Source organism: Caretta caretta, chromosome 2 (assembly GCF_965140235.1).
Source record: "Caretta caretta isolate rCarCar2 chromosome 2, rCarCar1.hap1, whole genome shotgun sequence".
Taxonomy (NCBI): Eukaryota; Metazoa; Chordata; order Testudines; family Cheloniidae; genus Caretta; species Caretta caretta.
Window position 1 is genome coordinate 169303227 of NC_134207.1, and position 20514 is coordinate 169323740.

At 44.9% G+C, this 20514-nt stretch overlaps 1 protein-coding gene and 1 long non-coding RNA gene across 2 annotated transcripts; one reads left to right on the forward strand and one right to left on the reverse strand.

Annotated features, from left to right (window-relative positions):
- Nucleotides 1–299: 299 nt before the first annotated feature.
- Nucleotides 300–19066, forward strand: LOC125631164 (uncharacterized). Its single transcript, XR_007354869.1, has 4 exons — nt 300–317; nt 3804–3864; nt 15272–15306; nt 19030–19066. It is a non-coding gene; the product is annotated as an uncharacterized LOC125631164 (long non-coding RNA).
- Nucleotides 10350–12177, reverse strand: LOC142070853 (uncharacterized). The gene is made up of 2 exons (XM_075124788.1): nt 11289–12177; nt 10350–10900 (listed from the first exon to the last, which is right to left on the reverse strand). Exons 1-2 carry the CDS (start codon nt 11866–11868, stop codon nt 10359–10361), a joined length of 1122 nt encoding a protein of 373 aa, XP_074980889.1. The 5' UTR covers nt 11869–12177; the 3' UTR covers nt 10350–10358.
- Nucleotides 19067–20514: the final 1448 nt, after the last annotated feature.

Below are 20514 nucleotides of genomic sequence, written 5' to 3' on the forward strand. Positions count from 1 at the left end.
AGCGGGAGAGGTGAGGCCCACGCCGTTCTTGTTAAAATCCCACCCATGGTTTCCCACTCTCTGGCTTTCTGTACTACAAATGGCGCTATAAGAATGAGAGTATATGGGAACACACAGATCAAATTATAATCACTATGTCTGGCGATAACTAGTGCATTGATCCAGTAAAGATTTTTGTGTACTACTTTTCTCTCATCAGATCTATGCTGCGGACGGGGAAATGAATGTGACGGGGATTTCTTTGGAACCTCTACCGTCCCCCTAAAATAAACCAAAGATAAAAGTGAAAGAGAGAACAGAACGGAACTCCATTAGAGGTGAAAACAGTTGCTTCATTGAAAGTACAGTTTGGAGTAACCCTTTTCTTTATAATCAACACAGAAATCCTGAATTTCAGGAAGACTCCAATTAGCACTATGGAGCGTCAGGGCAGTTGTTAGATTTCCTGGCTGTCTATATATTGCATTTTCATTAGGGTTTAGGAATTGCTCTATATAAGGTAATCAATATTTGAACTATACTGTACTTAGTAACTTAAGCTACCAGCTGACCTTCTGGGAAATATAGCTTTGTATTTATTTGATACTTGTCATATAATTTAAGAATCCAGTAAGTAGAAGCTGTAATTCCATATTTCTGAGGCAGTAAGAAAAAGTGTTGATAATGCCCAGTCTATGGGGAAAAGAAAGGAGGGAATTTTTAATTCAATGCAGATGACTGTTGTTCATCATTAAGGACAGATGTGAAGTATAGGCATAAGGCTTTGGGAACTGATCATGAAAGGTCTTTGTCAGAGTTAACCAGACTACTCCATGGACAATAGCTTGACCTGCATAATTTTGTCTTTGAAAGCAGACTCAAAAGAAATTCAAAACCTTTCTTTGTCAAGGCAGTTCAATGAATTTTGGAAATGCCCTAAAGTGAATGGTTGGGTTATTAAGAAGATCACAGGCTGCTTCTGTGTGAGCTAAAGAGAACTTGGATTAGAGCAATGGTTCTCAAACTGTGGGTTGGGACCCCATAGCGGGGTTTTAAAGGGGGCGCCAAAGCTGGAGTTAGACTTGCTGGGGCCCGGGGCCAAAGCCCAAGGGCTTCAGCCCAGGATGGCAGGGCTCGGGTTACAGGCCCCTGGCCTGGGGCTGAAGCCCTTGGGCTTCGGCTTTGACCCCCTCTCCTGGGGCAGTGGGGCTCGGGCAGGATTAGGTTTTGGTCCCCCATCCTGGGGTCATGTAGTAATTTTTGTTGTCAGAAGGGTGTCGCGGTTCAATCAAGTTTGAGAACCCCTGGATTAGAGAACTGTTGTGACAGTGCCCCCCCGCCCCTAGACAGACTGAACCTAGCTTGTTGCTGTCATTGACACCTGGCAGAAGGGTGTCATAAGTTAGAGTAGGCTATAACTACATAAAGGAAATTAGGACTAGGGCTAAAAGAGAATTTGAAGGTATAACGCAAATAGCAAGAAATGCTTAAAGTATATCAGAAACACCAAATGGGTGAGCTGGACACAAGGGAGCAATTAAGAAGTATAAGGACCTTGCTGAGGAGCTAAATGAATAATCTGTATCACTTTTCAACACAAAGGATATTGTGGAGATACTTAACCTGGATCTAGAGGGGTTTCCCCCCCCCCCCCTTTTCCTGGTCCTAAAGATCAGTCATAGACTGACAGAAATGTAGGGCTGGAAGGGACCTTGGGAGGTCATCAAGTCCAGTCCCTGGCATTGAGGCAGGACCAAGTAAACCTAGATCATCTCTGACAGGTGTTTGTCCAATCTGGTCTTAAAAACCTTCAATGATGGAGATTCCACAACCTCCCTTGAAAGCCAATTCCAGTGTTTAACTGTCCTTATAGTTGGAAAGTTATTCCTTATATCTAACGTAAATCTCCCTTGCTGCAAATTAAGATGATTACTACTTGTCCTACCTTCTGTGGACATGGAGAACAATTGATCACCATATTCCCTCTAACACCCCTTAAATTTGAAGACTGTGATCAGTTCCCCGCTCAGTCTTCTTGTCTCAAGATTAAACATACACAGTTTTTTTAACCTTTCCTTATAAGTCAGTTTTTGTTGCTCTCCTCTGGACTCTCTCCAGTTTATCCCCATCTTTCTTAAAGTCTGACACTCAGAACTGGACACAATATTCCAGCTGAGGCCTCACCAGTGCTGAGCGGAGTGGGACAGTTACCTCCCATGTCTTACATAAAACATTTCTGATAATGCAGCCCAGAATGCTATTGGCCTTTTTGCAACTGCATCACATTGTTGACATATTCAGTTTGTGATCCACTATGACACCAGATCCTTTTCAGCAATACTACTGTCTAGCCAGTTATTCCCCATTTTGTAATCATGCATTTGATTTTTTCCTTCCTAAGTGTAGTACTTTGAACTTATCCATATTGAATGTCATCTTGTTGATGTCACACCAATTCTCCAAGTTGTTATGGTCATTTTGAATTCTAATCTTATCTGTCAAAGTGTTTGCAACTCCTCCCAGGTTGGTGTTGGCCACAAATTTTATCAGCATACTTGCCGCTCTATTATCCAAATGATTAATGAAAATATTGACTACTACTAGACCCAGAACAAACCTCTGTGGAATGCCACTGGACATACCCTCCCAATTTGACAGCAAACCATTGATAACTACTCTTTGAGTATGACTCACTTCATCGGATACATACTGTGGAAACTGGAGAAGACATTATATACACAGAGACCATGAAACAATACCTCCTCCCACCCCACTCTCCTGCTGGTAATAGCTTATCTAAAGTGATCACTCTCTTTACAATGTGTATGATAATCAAGTTGGGCCATTTCCAGCACAAATCCAGGTTTTCTCACCCTCCGCCCCCCCACACAGAAACTCACTCTCCTGCTGGTAATAGCCCATCCAAAGTGACCACATTTACACATTGTAAGGAGAGTGATCACTTTAGATAAACTATTACCAGCAGGAGAGTGGGGTGGGAGGAGGTATTGTTTCATGGTCTCTGTGTATATAATGTCTTCTGCAATTTCCACAGTATGCATCCGATGAAGTGAGCTGTAGCTCACGAAAGCTTATGCTCAAATAAATTGGTTAGTCTCTAAGGTGCCACAAGTACTCCTTTTCTTTGAGTATGCTCTTTCAACCAGTTTTGCACTAACCTTATAGTAATTCTAGATCACATTTCCCTATTTTGCTTTCAGAATGTCATGCAGGACTATGTCAAAAGCCTTACTAAAATCTACTGCTCCCCCCGTCCACTTGACCAGTAACCCTGTCAAAGAAGGAAATTTTGTTGGTTTGGCATGATTTGTTTTTTCTTGACAAATTCATATTGCTATTATTTATCAACATATTACCCCCTAGGTGCTTACAAATTGATTGTTTAATAATTTCTTCCAGTATCTTTCCGTGTTTTAAGTTAAGTTGATGGTCTATACTTCCCCAGGTCCTATATGTTCTCCTTTTTAAATATAGGTTCTGTGTTTTCCCTTCTCCAGTCATCTGGGACCTCACCCATCCTCCATGAGTTCTCAAAGATAATTGTTAATGGTCTGAGATTGCTACAAATAGGTGTTAAATATCCTAGGGGGGAATTTCATCAGGCCCTGCTGGCCTGAATGCATCTAATATATCTGAATAGTCTTTAGTCTGTTATTTCCTTATTTGGGGTTGCTTTCCTTTCCCCTCATTGTTAATATTAATTGTGTTAAGTATCTTGTCAGAGACTGATATATCAAGGAGACATTCAATGAAACAGAAAGGTGGCAGTTTCAAAACTGATACAAGGAAATGTTTTTTCACAGAACAAATGAGTAACCTGTGGAACTCATTGTCACAAGATATCATGAGGTCAACAGTCTGGAGGTACTGTAAAAAAAAAAACGCACCCTGAGCATCATATTTCTAACAAGAATATCCATATTTATAGTAGTGAATATTTAAAAAAAAACATACACACAAGTTTTGAAAGGGATATAAATCCTCATGCTTCTAGGTACAAGTCTATCTCTAACAGCTGCTATTAACCACCGTTAGATTAGATGGACCACTGCTGTGATCCAGTCTGGCAATCCTATATTTTACAGGATTACAAAATTAGTGGATTTGCAGTGGTGTTGTAGCCACGTTGGTCCTGTGATATTAGAGAGAAAAGGTGGGTGAGAAAAGACATCAGCAGACCAACCTCCCTCCCCCCCCCACACACACTCACAGCAGCAACATTCCACAGTAATGGTTTGCTTTGTCACGGAGCAGATAAGCAGCTGACTGTCAGAAACAGAGCTTTGAAAGGGGATATCCGCATTCCTACAGCTGAGTTCAAAACAATGACAAAAGTGGCCACTTGACTTAAGGGGATTACGGGACGTATCCGGAGGCCAATCACAGCGCAGTAATGCAACCCCTCGTTCACACTAACACTGGGGCATTTCAACCCAGGTGCAGCAGGCGTTATGCTTCTCGTGGAGGTGGATTACCAGGAGCGCTCCAGCTGCAGAGTCCAGGCGCTATACATGCCTTGCCAGTGTGGACGGGTCGGGACTTAGGGCACCTGGGGCTGCTTTAATGCACTCTAACTTGCAAGTGTAGCCAAGCCCTATGATGAGCTTTAACAATGGAACCCCACAGACAACTATATACAGTATGAGAAACCACAGATCACCACCCTTACCTTCACAGAGCCAGTAACCACCACAAACACACCAAGGAATCTATCTACCGCCACGCATTCAGATACCAAGAATATGGTCAGAAGAGAAAATCCAGGATACACACCTTAGAACAGGGGTCGACAACCTTTCAGAAGTGGTGTGCCGAGTCTTCATTTATTCACTCTAATTTAAGGTTTCACGTGCCAGTAATACATTTTAATGTTTTTAGAAGGTCTCTTTCTACAAGTCTATAATTACATACAACAATAGTTTAGTTATATAAGTAAATAAGATTTTCAAAATGTTTAAGAAGCTTCATTTAAAATTAAATTAAAATGCAGAGCTCCCCCCGACCGGTGGCCAGGACCCGGGCAGTGTGAGTACCACTGAAAATCAGCTTGCAAGCTGCCTTTGGCACGCATGCCATAGGTTGTCTACCCCTGCCTTAGAACATGTAAAACTGCCTTCACCAAACAAACAAGGACACTCCACCAGAGAAGTAGGTCGCATCATGGAATGGGCCACTCAAATATCCCAAGAGAACTGCTTCAATACAAAAAAAAAGCCCACCTCTAACCGCACACCCCTAGTTGTCATCTATCAACCCATACTCAATGGGGACCACATCCTGAAAGAAATCTTTTCTGATTTCTGATCCCTTCTTCTGGCCTTCAAACAATCCCCAACCTCACCAAGCTCATCACCAGAAGCAAACTCCGCCGAGACCTGGACACATTCACTTAAAGGGGCACTAGACTCTGCCATAACACCAGATGCAAAACCTGGAGACATAGCTCCACTACTACAATCATCAATACAATCCACAACACACCTTTCAAGATCTATGGATCCTACACACATCCGTCACAACCTGTGGTGTACTTCATCCAGTGCACTGAATGCCCCAATAACAAATATGTAGGTGAAATCAGACAATCACTACGCTCTTCAATGAACTCACAGAGGAAAATGATAAAAGGCAAAAACACCTGTGGGTGAACACTTTTTACAGCGCAATCACTCCATATCTGACCTATCAGTCTTCAGTCTCAAAGGAAACCTGCACAACACTTTCAAACGACGAGCCTGAGAGCTTAAATTCATAACTTTGCTAGAGACTAGATATAGTTTTCATAAAGACACTGGATCTATGGCTTATTACACCAATCTGTAACCCACTAACCCCTCTTTTTGACCTATGACTGCACAGGTGATAATGGCCACTTCACCTTGAATGGTCTCTTACAATATGTGTTAACTACTTATGCTAAACAATCTGTTCAACTTTTTATTTAGCTGTGACATTCTGAGTACCTTTCCCAGACCTGAAGAAGAGCTCGGTGTCCCTTGCAAGCTTGTCTCTTTCACCAACAGAAGCTGATCTAATACAAAATATTACCTCACCCACCTTGTCTCTCTGAAATTAGTGGATGCAGCAGTGCAGTAGAAGTAATACGCTTTGGGCCATTAGTTTTTAAGCAGAACTGCCCATTCAATCCCCTAGAGAGTTATGTTTAAAAAGAAGATGGCTGCTGGATTTTAGTAAAGCTTGCAATACTGCGTCTCATAAAATCATATTGGAAAAAATAATTCATGTAGGACTTGGACTAAATGACTCTCATGCAAACAGAAAACTGACTACCGATAGTCAGTGGCCATGTTTCAAATCAAGTGGGGGACTGCAGGGAGTTCTATTAGGCTTGAGGTTTAGGCGGTTCCCAACTGATCCCTAAACTGCCCAACTAGCTCCCTTTTGAATCACAGAGCACATCACGTATATTAATTGATGTCAGAACAAGCTTGCAAGAAATACTAAAAATAGGGCTACCTAATTGTTAGAGTAGGGCCCTGGGAGAAAAGAGTTTTGGGGTCTAGTTATGGCTATGCTGCTGACTCTCTCTGTAGCTTTGGTTTTCCCCTCTGTTAAATCAGTGTAATAATATCAGCCCTCACCCACACTCAGGGTATGTCTACACTACGGAATAAGGTCGAATTTATAGAAGTCGGTTTTTTAGAAATCGGTTTTATAAATTCGAGTGTGTGTGTCCCCACAGTAAATGCTCTAAGTGCATTAAGTGCATTAACTCGGCGGAGCGCTTCCACAGTACCGAGGCAAGCGTCGACTTCCGGAGCGTTGCACTGTGGGTAGCTATCCCACAGTTCCCGCAGTCTCCGCTGCCCATTGGAATTCTGGGTTGAGATCCCAATGCCTGATGGGGCTAAAACATTGTCGCGGGTGGTTCTGGGTACATATCGTCAGCCTCCCGTTCCCTCCCTCCCCCCGTGAAAGCAAGGGCAGACAATCATTTCGCGCCTTTTTTCCTGAGTTACCTGTGCAGACGCCATACCATGGCAAGCATGGAGCCCGCTCAGGTAACCGTCACCCTATGTCTCCTGGGTGCTGGCAGACGCGGTACGGCATTGCTACACAGTAGCAGCAACCCCTTGCCTTGTGGCAGCAGACGGTACAGTACGACTGGTAGCCGTCATCGTCATGTCTGAGGTGCTCCTGGTCGCCTCTGTGAGGTCGATCAGGAGCGCCTGGGCAGACATGGGCACAGGGACTAAATTTGGAGTGACTTGACCAGGTCATTCTCTTTAGTCCTGCAGTCAGTCCTATTGAACCGTCTTATGGTGAGCGGGCAGGCGATACGGACTGCTAGCAGTCGTGCTGTACCATCTTCTGCCGAGCAGTCATGAGATGTGGATGGCATGCAGTCCGTCTGCTGCCAGCCAAAGATGTAAAAGATAGATGGAGTGGGTCAAAACAAGAAATAGACCAGATTTGTTTTGTACTCATTTGCTTCCCCCCCCTCCCCTGTCTAGGGGACTCATTCTTCTAGATCACACTGCAGTCAAGATGCAGCGAGGTAAATCTAGCCATGTATCAATCAGAGGCCAGGCTAACCTTCTTGCTCCAATAAGGACAATAACTTAGGTGCACCATTTCTTATTGGAACCCTCTGTGAAGTCCTGCCTGAAATACTCCTTGATGTAAAGCCACCCCCTTTGTTGATTTTAGCTCCCTGAAGCCAACCCTGTAAGCGCCCCTCCCAGCGTCAGAGCAATGGCAAACAATCGGGCATCTGAGAGTGCTGTCCAGAGCAGTCACAATGGAGCGCTCTGATGGGGCTAAAACATTGTCGCGGGTGGTTCTGGGTACATGTCGTCAGGCCCCCGTTCCCTCCCTCCCTCCGTGAAAGCAAGGGCAGACAATCATTTCGCGCCTTTTTTCCTGAGTTACCTGTGCAGACGCCATACCACAGCAAGCATGGAGCCCGCTCAGGTAACCGTCACCCTATGTCTCCTGGGTGCTGGCAGACGCGGTACGGCTTTGCTGCACAGTAGCAGCAACCCCTTGCCTTCTGGCAGCAGACGGTGCAATACGATTGGTAGTCGTCCTCATCGTGTCCGAGGTGCTCCTGGCCGCGTCGGCTGGGAGCGCCTGGGCAGACATGGGCGCAGGGACTAAATTTGGAGTGACTTGACCAGGTCATTCTCTTTAGTCCTGCAGTCAGTCCTATTGAACCGTCTTATGGTGAGCAGGCAGGCGATACGGACTGCTAGCAGTCGTACTGTACCATCTTCTGCCAGGCAGGCAAGAGATGAGGATTGCTAGCAGTCGTATTGCACCATCTTCTGCCAGGCAGGCAAGAGATGGGGATGGCTAGCAGGCGTACTGTACCATCTTCTGCCAAGCAGCCATGAGATGTGGATGGCATGCAGTCCTTCTGCACCGTCTGCTGCCAGCCAAAGATGTAAAAGATAGATGGAGTGGGTCAAAACAAGAAATAGACCAGATTTGTTTTGTACTCATTTGCCTCCTCCCCTGTCTAGGGGACTCATTCCTCTAGGTCACACTGCAGTCACTCACAGAGAAGGTGCAGCGAGGTAAATCTAGCCATGTATCAATCAGAGGCCAGGCTAACCTCCTTGTTCCAATAACAACGATAACTTAGGTGCACCATTTCTTATTGGAACCCTCCGTGCAGTCCTGCCTGAAATACTCCTTGATGTACAGGCACCCCCTTTGTTGATTTTAGCTCCCTGAAGCCAACCCTGTAAGCCGTGTCGTCAGTCGCCCCTCCCTCCGTCAGAGCAACGGCAGACAATCGTTCCGCGCCTTTTTTCTGTGCGGACGCCATACCACGGCAAGCATGGAGCCCGCTCAGCTCACTTTGGCAATTAGGAGCACATTAACCACCACACGCATTATTCAGCAGTATATGCAGCACCAGAACATGGCAACGCGATACCGGGCGAGGAGGCGACGTCAGCGCGGTCCCGTGAGTGATCAGGACATGGACACAGATTTCTCTGAAAGCATGGGCCCTGACAATGCATGCATCATGGTGCTAATGGGGCAGGTTCATGCTGTGGAACGCCGATTCTGGGCTCGGGAAACAAGCACAGACTGGTGGGACCGCATAGTGTTGCAGGTCTGGGACGATTCCCAGTGGCTACGAAACTTTCGCATGCGTAAGGGCACTTTCATGGAACTTTGTGACTTGCTTTCCCCTGTCCTGAAGCGCATGAATACCAAGATGAGAGCAGCCCTCACAGTTGAGAAGCGAGTGGCGATAGCCCTGTGGAAGCTTGCAACGCCAGACAGCTACCGGTCAGTTGGGAATCAATTTGGAGTGGGCAAATCTACTGTGGGGGCTGCTGTGATGCAAGTAGCCCACGCAATCAAAGATCTGCTGATATCAAGGGTAGTGACCCTGGGAAATGTGCAGGTCATAGTGGATGGCTTTGCTGCAATGGGATTCCCTAACTGTGGTGGGGCTATAGATGGAACCCATATCCCTATCTTGGCACCGGAGCACCAAGCCGCCGAGTACATAAACCGCAAGGGGTACTTTTCAATAGTGCTGCAAGCTCTGGTGGATCACAAGGGACGTTTCACCAACATCAACGTGGGATGGCCGGGAAAGGTGCATGATGCTCGCATCTTCAGGAACTCTGGTCTGTTTCAAAAGCTGCAGGAAGGGACTTTATTCCCAGACCAGAAAATAACTGTTGGGGATGTTGAAATGCCTATATGTATCCTTGGGGACCCAGCCTACCCCTTAATGCCATGGCTCATGAAGCCGTACACAGGCAGCCTGGACAGTGGTCAGGAGCTGTTCAACTACAGGCTGAGCAAGTGCAGAATGGTGGTAGAATGTGCATTTGGACGTTTAAAGGCGCGCTGGCGCAGTTTATTGACTCGCTTAGACCTCAGCGAAACCAATATTCCCACTGTTATTACTGCTTGCTGTGTGCTCCACAATATCTGTGAGAGTAAGGGGGAGACGTTTATGGCGGGGTGGGAGGTTGAGGCAAATCGCCTGGCTGCTGGTTACGCGCAGCCAGACACCAGGGCGGTTAGAAGAGCACAGGAGGGCGCGGTACGCATCAGAGAAGCTTTGAAAAACAGTTTCATGACTGGCCAGGCTACGGTGTAAAAGTTCTGTTTGTTTCTCCTTGATGAACCCCCCCGCCCCTTGGTTCACTCTACTTCCCTGTAAGCTAACCACCCTCCCCTCCTCCCTTTAATCATTGCTTGCAGAGCCAATAAAGTCATTGCTGCTTCACAGTCATGCATTCGTTATTCATTCATCACACAAATAGGGGGATGACTACCAAGGTATCCCAGGAGGGGTGGTGGAGGAGGGAAGGAAAATGCCACACAGCACTTTAAGCACAGCACTTTAAAAGTTTACAACTTTAAAATTTATTGAATGACAGCCTTCTTTTTTTTGGGCAATCCTCTGTGGGGGAGTGGCTGGTTGGCCGGAGGCCTCCCCACCGTGTTCTTGGGCGTCTGGGTGTGGAGGCTATGGAACTTGGGGAGGAGGGCGGTTGGTTACAGAGGGGCTGCAGTGGCAGTCTGTGCTCCAGCTGCCTTTGCTGCAGCTCAACCATACACTGGAGCATACTGGTTTGGTCCTGCAGCAGCCTCAGCATTGAATCCTGCCTCCTCTCATCATGCTGCCGCCACCTTTGAGCTTCAGCCCTGTCTTCAGCCCGCCACTTACTCTCTTCAGCCCGCCACTTACTCTCTTCAGCCCTCCACCTCTCCTCCCGGTCATTTTGTGCTTTCCTGCACTCTGACATTATTTGCCTCCACGCATTCGTCTGTGCTCTGTCAGTGTGGGAGGACAGCATGAGCTCGGAGAACATTTCATCGCGAGTGCGTTTTTTTTTCTTTCTAAGCTTCACTAGCCTCTGGGAAGGAGAAGATCCTGTGATCATTGAAACACATGCAGCTGGTGGAGAAAAAAAAAGGGACAGCGGTATTTAAAAAGACACATTTTATAAAACAGTGGCTACACTCTTTCAGGGTAAACCTTGAAAGTTAACATTACATACATAGCACATGTGCTTTCGTTACAAGGTCGCATTTTGCCTCCTCCCACCGCGTGAACGGATTTTGGTTGAATGCCAGCAAACATACACTGCAATGCTTTGTTCTACAGTGATTCCCCAGTACGTGTTGCTGGCCTGGAGTGGTAAAGTGTCCTACCATGAAGGACGAAATAAGGCTGCCCTCCCCAGAAACCTTTTGCAAAGGCAGAACCGCAAATGCCAGGGCAAAGTAATCCTTTCACATGCTTGCTTTTAAACCATGTATAGCATTTTAAAAGGTACACTCACCAGAGGTCCCTTCTCCGCCTGCTGAGTCCAGGAGGCAGCCTTGGGTGGGTTCGGGGGGTACTGGCTCCAGGTCTAGGGTGAGAAACAGTTCCTGGCTGTCGGGAAAACCGGTTTCTCCGCTTGCTTGCTGTGAGCTATCTACAACCTCCTCATCATCATCTTCTTCGTCCCCAAAACCTACTTCTGTATTGCCTCCATCTCCATTGAAGGAGTCAAACAACACGGCTGGGGTAGTGGTGGCTGAACCCCCTAAAATGGCATGCAGCTCATCATAGAAGCGGCATGTTTGGGGCTCTGACCCAGAGCGGCCGTTCGCCTCTCTGGTTTTCTGGTAGGCTTGCCTCAGCTCCTTCAGTTTCACGCGGCACTGCTTCGGGTCCCTGTTATGGCCTCTGTCCTTCATGCCCTGGGAGATTTTCAGAAAGGTTTTGGCATTTCGAAAACTGGAACGGAGTTCTGATAGCACGGATTCCTCTCCCCAAACAGCGATCAGATCCCGTACCTCCCGTTCAGTCCATGCTGGAGCTCTTTTGCGATTCTGGGACTCCATCATGGTCACCTCTGCTGATGAGCTCTGCATGGTCACCTGCAGCTTGCCACGCTGGCCAAACAGGAAATGAGATTCAAAAGTTCGCGGTTCTTTTCCTGTCTACCTGGCCAGTGCATCTGAGTTGAGAGCGCTGTCCAGAGCGGTCAGAATGGAGCACTCTGGGATAGCTCCCGGAGGCCAATACCATCGAATTGTGTCCACAGTACCCCAAATTCGAGCCGGCAACGTCGATTTAAGCGCTAATCCACTTGTCAGGGGTGGAGTAAGGAAATCGATTTTAAGAGCCCTTTAAGTCGAAATAAAGGGCTTCATTGTGTGGACGGGTGCAGGTTTAAATCGATTTAACGCTGCTAAATTCGATCTAAAGTCCTAGTGTAGACCAGGGCTCAGTAACGTGCTTTGCTCCCTCATGGTGGGCCACTGAGCTGGAACATATCAGCGTGTTCCAGTCTCTGGCAGAGCCCTTGGCTCAGGCTGAAGAACACTCCCCAGAAAACATTCCAACCACCACTGTAAGCACAGAGAGGAGAGCGAGGCTGCTGGCTGAAAAATGATGAGTGTTTTTAAAGTGCCCCTCATTGCTCTTGCACCATGCTCCCTCTTTCTCTCTCATTAGCATTTATCCCAGTTCTGCTCCCTGCGCTTATGATTCTCTCTCACTCCCACTTAATCCTATCTCCCACACTGACTGGAAACTGCACCCAGCTAAATGTATCTGTCTATCTTTTCTTCTTTCCATGCCACAACTTCTGGTGTAGGTGAAGCCACACCCAAGTCTGACAGAACTGCAAGCCCTATTCCCAGCTTCCCCTCACGTAGAAGTTTCCTGTGGAGTGTGCGGCGAAACATTCGTGTGCCTGGTTCTCAAGTGCCTTATGATATGCCTGTAGCATGAAGGGGCTCCATGCCCGGGGTAATGTAGAGGCACCCCAAATCACTTCAGTTTTTATCTTTAAATACATTTTTGCAGTGTAATTTTGGGGTGCCATTCTTATGTTTCGAACTTTAGATTTCTAGAAAAAGCAAAATGAGCTCTGTTCATGTTTTCCAATAATAACATTGTCAGATTATTTTAGGGACATAACTATTCATTGTCAAATGGTTTTAATTAGCAGCTGCTTATATCTTTGCAAAAACTGCCTCGTTAAATCTAAATTATGGGCTGTGTCCTGTGTTCACTTGCATGGTACAAGAGCACTGAGTTACTCATAATTCACATGACAGGTGTGCTGCGGAGAGATGTTATATGAAAAAAATACTATTCTTGCTAGACAAGATGCACTTTGGGCAGGGATTGTAAAATGGGGTGGAATTAGTCCACCTAAACATTTATTCTCAGCAGAATAACCCAGCCCTATGAATTAACACCATAGCAGGACAATGCTCTTGCTTTATACGTTTGAAAGCTAGTTCCCAACCTTTTCATACCAGCTCAGTGAAAAGAAAGTCCTATCCAGGAAGCCATATGCAGGAAGCATTTCTACTGAAGTCAATGAGAGTTGCACACCTACTGGAGTAAGGAGATCGGGCCCTGAGAACTTTCCCCAGAATCCAACAGCTTTTCGTTCAGCCTGTGATGCTACCCACGGTTGTGAGGGACCTTGCTACCGCCTGCCCTTAGCAAGAGAAAGCCTTGTCTGTGCCTTCCAGGGGTCAGAGCCACGAGCCACAGGCAACACACGCTTTTCCCTATGGGCCTTGCAGGTCCTGCTGTCACTCTAATGGTTAGTGATAGGCACATGCCAACCCTCAAGCCCTGTGAGCATCTACCTGGAGGACACAGGCAGTATTCTCTGATCTGCTACTTCCAAAGAAGCAGTGCATTCCAGTTTGCCAGTTCCACCTCAGATCACCACTCTGCTTAAAACACAGGGCTTAGATTTGTACATAGTGAAATCAAGTATAAGTTTATTTAACAAAGCACAGAGCTTCAAGTAGTAGCAAGTATTGGAAACAAATGGCTACATGGGAAATAAAACCATAAGGTGCATTCTAGAGCATAGACTTAATTAACAGGATACATTCATTCCTAATAGTGCATTACCATAGGCAGTAATACATAGGGTGACTCCTGCATTTGGGCAGGTTGGGCATGAGCGCTGGAAGTACCCTAGAAGCGGGGGGAAGCCACTGGCACCCAGACTGTGGCTTTGTCCCCCTCCGCCCTGAGGCCCTGCTTGGCCTCCTCCCCCTGAGGCCCTGGATGCGCTCCACCCCTGCCTGGCCTTGGGGCACCAATCCTGCTTGACCTCTTCCCCGAGGCGCCACCACACTCTGTGTCTTCATGCCCCTGCTCTGCCTCTTCCCCCAAGTCCCCCACCTGCTGCTTGCTCCTTTCCGCCCCTTCCCACGAGGCCACCTTGCCTGCCACTCGCTCCTCTCTGCCCCCGTCATTTTTTCCCTGCCTTAAGGGCAAGTGACAGCAGGGGAATGGGTCAAGAGGCACATGCAGCAGGTGAGGGGGCTCAAGGGAGGGGCGGAGCAGGGGCAGGAAGAGGTGGAGCAAGGGCGGGGTCTTGGGGGAAGAGGAGTAGCATGGGCGGGGCCTTGGGGGAAGAGGCCAAGCGGGAATGGGGCCTTGGGGTGGAGCATGGGAAGGGCCACCTCCCAGAAGACAGCCTGGAATTTGCCCGGGAAGCCAGTCCATTTGAGGGCGGAGCCACAGGCCCATTCTGACAGTGTAAATCAGGAGTTCTGATTTCACTCCCATTACTCTTCTTTTTTTTTTTTTTGAGATCAAAAATGTATGGTCTTATGTTCTACAGCCCAGTGGTTAGGCCATGAAGTGGGGATGTGGGAGACCCACAGTCTAGTCCCTACTCTGCCTCATTCAGAGTGATCTGGAATGGAGAACTTTGCTCTGAATCAGGCATATCCAGGACTTGAACCTGGGTTTCCCACATCCCCAGCTATTTGCCTAACGACAAGGCTGCACACAAGTACATTCCCCAGTCACAGAGGTCAAGTTTCAATCTGAAAATGGACATTTTGACAATTCTGCTTATGTAAAAACGTTAGAAAGGTTTTGGTTTCATTCCAGGGTAGAATCAAAACAAATGTCAAAATCTCATAAATTGTCATGAATTTGAATTGTTGCTCTCTGGCCATCCGTAGCAGGGGTTCTAGTGTGTCAGAGAGAATGGAGCAGTGGCATGCTATGTGTCTATGAGTGAGCATAGGAGACTGAAGGGACAATGTGAGGATAATGGAGCAGCAGTACAAGTGAAGCCCTTTTAACTGGCATATTAGAATCTCCTTAGCTTCCCAGTCACCACTGTTAGCATTTTATAAGGGTCTTTCCCAACAAAGACTTTTCTGACACCTGGCCCTTTAAATCTGGGAGAGCCAAGCATTTTGTAGTTGCCCCTTTAAATCTCAGAGACACAGGCTTTTGCACCCCCTAAGGAGGCCATTTTTATTTTTCCTTTGGCAGAGTGCTGCAAGCTGCACCTTTCTTCCTTCTAGTCAGTAAGTATTTTGATTTCAGTTATGTTTTCTCCTAGCATCAGAAGGTGGCATGTGTGTGGGGGGGTGCTGGAGCAAGAAAAACCTCTGGAAAAAAGCTGGGTGTCTGACGAGCCTTAGTATAATAACTCTTTTAAGGAATCGTATTGATATTGTTGTCCAATAATATCTGCCTACTGTCAATTTATAGTAAGTTCAAAGTGTGTGATTCTGAAGTAGATGCTATTCTTGCCACCTTTGGCTTCAAATGTGACAGCTTTCACAAGCTAAGTGGGGGGCTTAGAATGGAAACCAAAGTGCTAGAAGAATGGAGAAGAATGGGTAGTGGTGGCTTTATGTGTAGCGTCAGCATTACATAATGCTGTCTGATGTCTGAGGAAACTTTCCATGCTGGAGGTTCCCATGTTCAAAGAAGATGTGAAGCTGAGCTCTTTACTGTGGATGGTCATTAAAGTAGTCATGGCACTTCTGCAAAAATCGGGTGTTATCCCTGGCCAGACTTCAGTTTGGGTGATTATATTCTCCCCACCTAACTTCTTCTGAATGTGATATCAGTGTTTTGAAAGGTAGTCTTCCCCACTGCTGCTTTGTGATGCTGCCATATTCTTATAAAAAGCTGCCATGTTTCTGCTCAGTGGCTGTTGTGATAAAAGGCACTGTTATCATCCGAAGCTGTTAAATTAGGTTCATTCCTTGGACCTCATCCTGTGACTGGTAATGAATCGGAAGTGTACTGTGCTTGAGCTTCACCTGTTTGATCACGGTATAGCCCCTGAACTGATTTCCCCACAAAATGGAAGTTTTGGGTTGTATCAAATGCAGCTTAATCCACATAAGGGTAAGAGGAAGGTTGCTTTATTCACAGGGACACTTAATTGAATTTAGAGGCAACACATTTAAAACGGAACTCCCTTTTTAGATTATACTGAATTAACCCATGGAACACCCCCCTGCAGGATATTAAAGTGAACAATATCACAATCTTCAAAAAATGATTGCAAATTTCAGATGAAAACAAATTCTACTGCACTGATCTAGTAGCCAGGATCACATCACTGGGGTTATCAGTGCTCAAGCGTAAGCGCAAAATCCAATTTAGTCAGTTGGGGCCAGCGAGAAATTTCCTCTGTGGTACGAAATTTGATCATTTGGATGTTTTGTGCGGATTTTTACACCCTCCACTGACACGTCTGGTATTGGTTGGTTAAGAAGAAAGGATACCAGTGTAGGAGGACCCTAAATTAGCCTCTTCTTAAATTTCTGTTGTAGGATAAGAAATGAGATTTTTTTTTACAAGATTATTTATTTTGCTACACCTTTTCTGATGTTTTATTTCAATTGTAAGTTCTTTGGGGCTGAGACTATCTATGACTTTTAGTTTGTACAGTGCCTAGCACAGTGGGGTTTGGTTGGAGTCTGGGCACTATTGTAATAAAGATCAATGTGATTAATAACACAAATATATTCTTATGAATTGTCACTAAGGCCAACATTTTCAAACGTGCTGACTGAGTCCCTCAAATTTTGGATCCCAACTTTTGACAGCTGTTGCCTGATGTACAGAAAGTGCTGGGCAACTAGAGTATCAACTGGGGGGATTTGGGGGCTGTGTACTCTTGGAAATCAGGGCCAAGATGTGTCAGCGTCTCCCCTCAAAACTGGGCCACCTAAAATCAGAAAGCCATTCTTGAAAATATTAAAAGCAATGACTAGCCAGTAGCATGTTTGCTCAGTGATCAATAGTGGTGCATTATGCATTTGTTCACACCCCATTCTGGGTGTGTTTGAACTTGTATTCTCTAATTAACTTGTCAACATCTGCTTTTGTTTTTATTGTTGTTTCTGGGAAGAAGCACCCACATGTGTTTCACAGAAAAATGTGGGGGCTAGGGAGGAGAAATGTGGTTTATGTCCCCTGAAATTAATAATAATGTACAGCCCTTTTCTATAACAAACTCCATGCTAGAGTCACACTCTTTATCTTGGTAGAATGACATGTTGAAAGGAGCAGAATTCTGCTTACAGATATATTTGGCTAGCACATTAGACAGATGATGCTCCTTGATGCTAAGACCCTGATCTAGCAAACTTTTTCCATGCGCATAACTTTATTCATGTGACTAGCCCCATTGATTTAAAAGACCTACTCAGTAAGTACAGTTAAGCATTATAGTGTTTGCAGGCTTGAGGTCTAAGTCATCACAGATGGAGATGCAGTATGGGATTTTTGGCAAGGGGTTGGGAGAAAGGACACATATTCCAAATGGGTTCTATGCTGCAGTGCAATTCAGTTGTGAAAGCTCACAACACTTGTTATATTTGAACTAGCAACGTTTCCTTAGAGAAGAAGGCAGATCATATTGTTAACCCACTAGACTGGAACTCAGAAGATTTGAGCTCAATGTCTGGCTCTTTCACAAGTTAAATTTCCTGCATGACCTTGGGCAAGTCTCTTAGGCCCATATTTTTGAACTTATTTAGACATTGTTCTTCTCAGCACTGCAAGATGTCACTGATGTAGACACCTAAGTCTCATTGAAAGTCAGTGGTACTTAGGCTTCCACATCTGTTACGTGTTGCAACACTGAGTAGAGCAATGCTTAAATATCTCTAAAAATCTGACCATAACAGGCCCTGATCCTGAAAATGTTTATGTACAATGCTTAACTTTACTACCATGAATAACCCCACTGATTTCAATTGCAGTAGTCTAGGTAAGCAACTTATTTGCAGACTCAGGGTCTCAGTCTACCTGTCTATTTCTCATCTGTAAAATAGTGATAACACTACCATCCTGCTTCACAGAGGTGTAATGAGGATACATTCATTAATATTTATAAATTGCTAATACAGCACAATAAGCAGCACCACAGAAAAAGGCCTATAAATCCATTTTAAAATTACTGTCATGGATATGAATATAAACAGGAAATTGAACAAAACAAAAAAGATTTTGATTGTTCACAACTGTTGTGATTTGTTATACTTTGTCTTCATGGAATACTGCCAATCCCAAGCATTCAAAAATCACAAGTCAGGCCTCAGAAAATAATGAGACTGTCTTAAAAATCAGGAGATTAAAAAACAAAATGTCTTTTTATTTGCCTTGTGGTTTTTGAGTGTTTGTTCTGGAGAATAGCTTGAAAATGTGACTCTGAATGTGGATTATAAAGGTACTCTTGTTTTAAATGAAAGCTGAATTTCTCATGTAATCACCTGACTTCAGGAGCTGGGGCTTGAATGGAAAACAAAAAATGCTGTGAGATCTGTGATCAATTTGTGAATGCTAGTAACATTGCTTATGGGACTGTATGCAAGACACCTTCATTGTCCTCTTGAACTGAGGCTTATGTTTAACTTTTAAACTCTGAACTAAACCTGAGTGTACCAGTAGTGTGTTAAGGGGAGAATAACCCTATCATGTGATTTGGAGATTAACCTTTGGTACCAAGGCCTTGGTCATGTGAAATAGTTTCCATTTCTGGTCTGCATAGTATTGGATCAAACTTTTATTACCTTCTGCAAAACATAATGAAATAAGTGTGAATGTTTGCATTCCTCTCTTCATGCAATTTGCTCCTCTTGCTTTGACCTATATTACCTTGTCATCTCATTGTGGGGCGGGGGAGTGTAACTAGAGCTCTGCAGACTGCAGAACAAGGAAAACAAAAGATTTAAGTGTCATCATCTTATTCTGTATCTTTGAGCCAGACTTTTTTCCCCCAGGAGTCAACGGAAAAGAAGGAGCAAGAAGAGGGGTCAAAGTGTAATGTCTGAAATACCTCCTTATTTAGTCCCATCAGGAGCTCTGGGGCAACTTCCTTTAAAGTGAATGGAGTATCGCCTCAGTCAAGGACTGATCAATAGAATCTGTTCCCGACTGGCTGAATTAATGATATTTGACCATGTATGAATAAGGGATGGTGGTGCTCGCTGTTCTTCACTGCAAACCAGCTGTTGATGTATGTGTATGCATTGAACTAAACATGTTTTGTGTATGTAACAGGAAAAATGATATGGTGGAATTTTGCTTTATAGATATTGATTGTTTCAGCGCTCCTTCTGTCCCAATTGTTGTGATTTTTAACTGTGTGGGGTTACTGAGAGCCGCCAAGTGTTTGGGTGGCTTCCTGTGTGACATTTTTCACAGATGACAGAGTCAGATTCCTCTTCCCCACAGCACTCCGCAGTGGGAGCAGATGCGGATGGGAGGCAGGAGCCACTCTCTTACTGTCCTTTCTAGAAACAGATGGTGGGAGGACCTCTTTAAATACACAGCCAGGGACTTAGAGTGATGTGTGGAGACTTTCCTTAGTTCTCTATACTGAGGTGAGTTCCAGTGGAAGATGTGTGAATGAATGAACACTGCCACCTGGTGGTGAAATTGTAATTTAGCATTTTAGCAGGCTAAATATTCAGGTACATCCCATCTTACACATCTGAAGGCAAGTAGACCTCAAGTATATTATGCAGCAAACACTGGTTTATTTTCAATGGCATGCTTTACTAAACAGTTCTAAATGCAACTGAAAACTCAACGTTGCACAGCAAAGCATTGTATTATCCAAAGTTTGCACTGAATACCAAAAACACATCAACGGGATAGAGATTTGTGTAGTTAAATGAGACACACCTTGTGATAACTGGACACAATGCTATTTCACAGAAAAGTATCAAGGTGGCCAGCTCTCATGGTTTTATTGTGAGTTTCTTGTAATTTGGGATTTTTCTTAAAGCTCCTGGATTTGTTATTACCTGAGAATCTCCGTTTTAATTGTTAATAAAGTAAATTCTAGCCGACAGGGATGTAAACGAAAGCTTGAAAATGTGAACCAAAATTCCCTGCCACCAGAAGGTAAATAAAAATTAACCCCAAATTATTATTTTTAAAATGTCATGGTTTTTAAGTCAGTCTCATTATTTTTTGTGGCCAGACTCATGCTTTTTTAATGCTGGATGTCAGCAATACTGAATTACAGGAAAAAGAGGAATGATTTAGCTAAAGTCAACAAAAGACTTAATTCCAAATCTAACTGCTAGAAGAACGATAAAGTTAGTACGTTTCTTTTGTTGTTTAAAGGCTTCTGTAACAATGTTCAAATACCATGGTGATGGGTGGATATATGTGGCAGGTAGATGGGATGGACAGCATCAGTATTCATCTCTTAACCCCATGTGATGATATAGCATGACTGCAAATTTCTCAGTATC

What these genes read in the sequence shown, in the direction of transcription:
- LOC142070853 (XM_075124788.1), bottom strand. Translation starts at nt 11,868, where the DNA reads ATGCAGAGCTCATCAGCAGAGGTGACCATGATGGAGTCCCAGAATCGC. An exon ending in AGGCGGAGAAGGGACCTCTG is followed by an intron (nt 10,901 to 11,288) that starts GTGAGTGTACCT and finishes TTTCTCCACCAG; the next exon opens with CTGCATGTGTTTCAATGATC.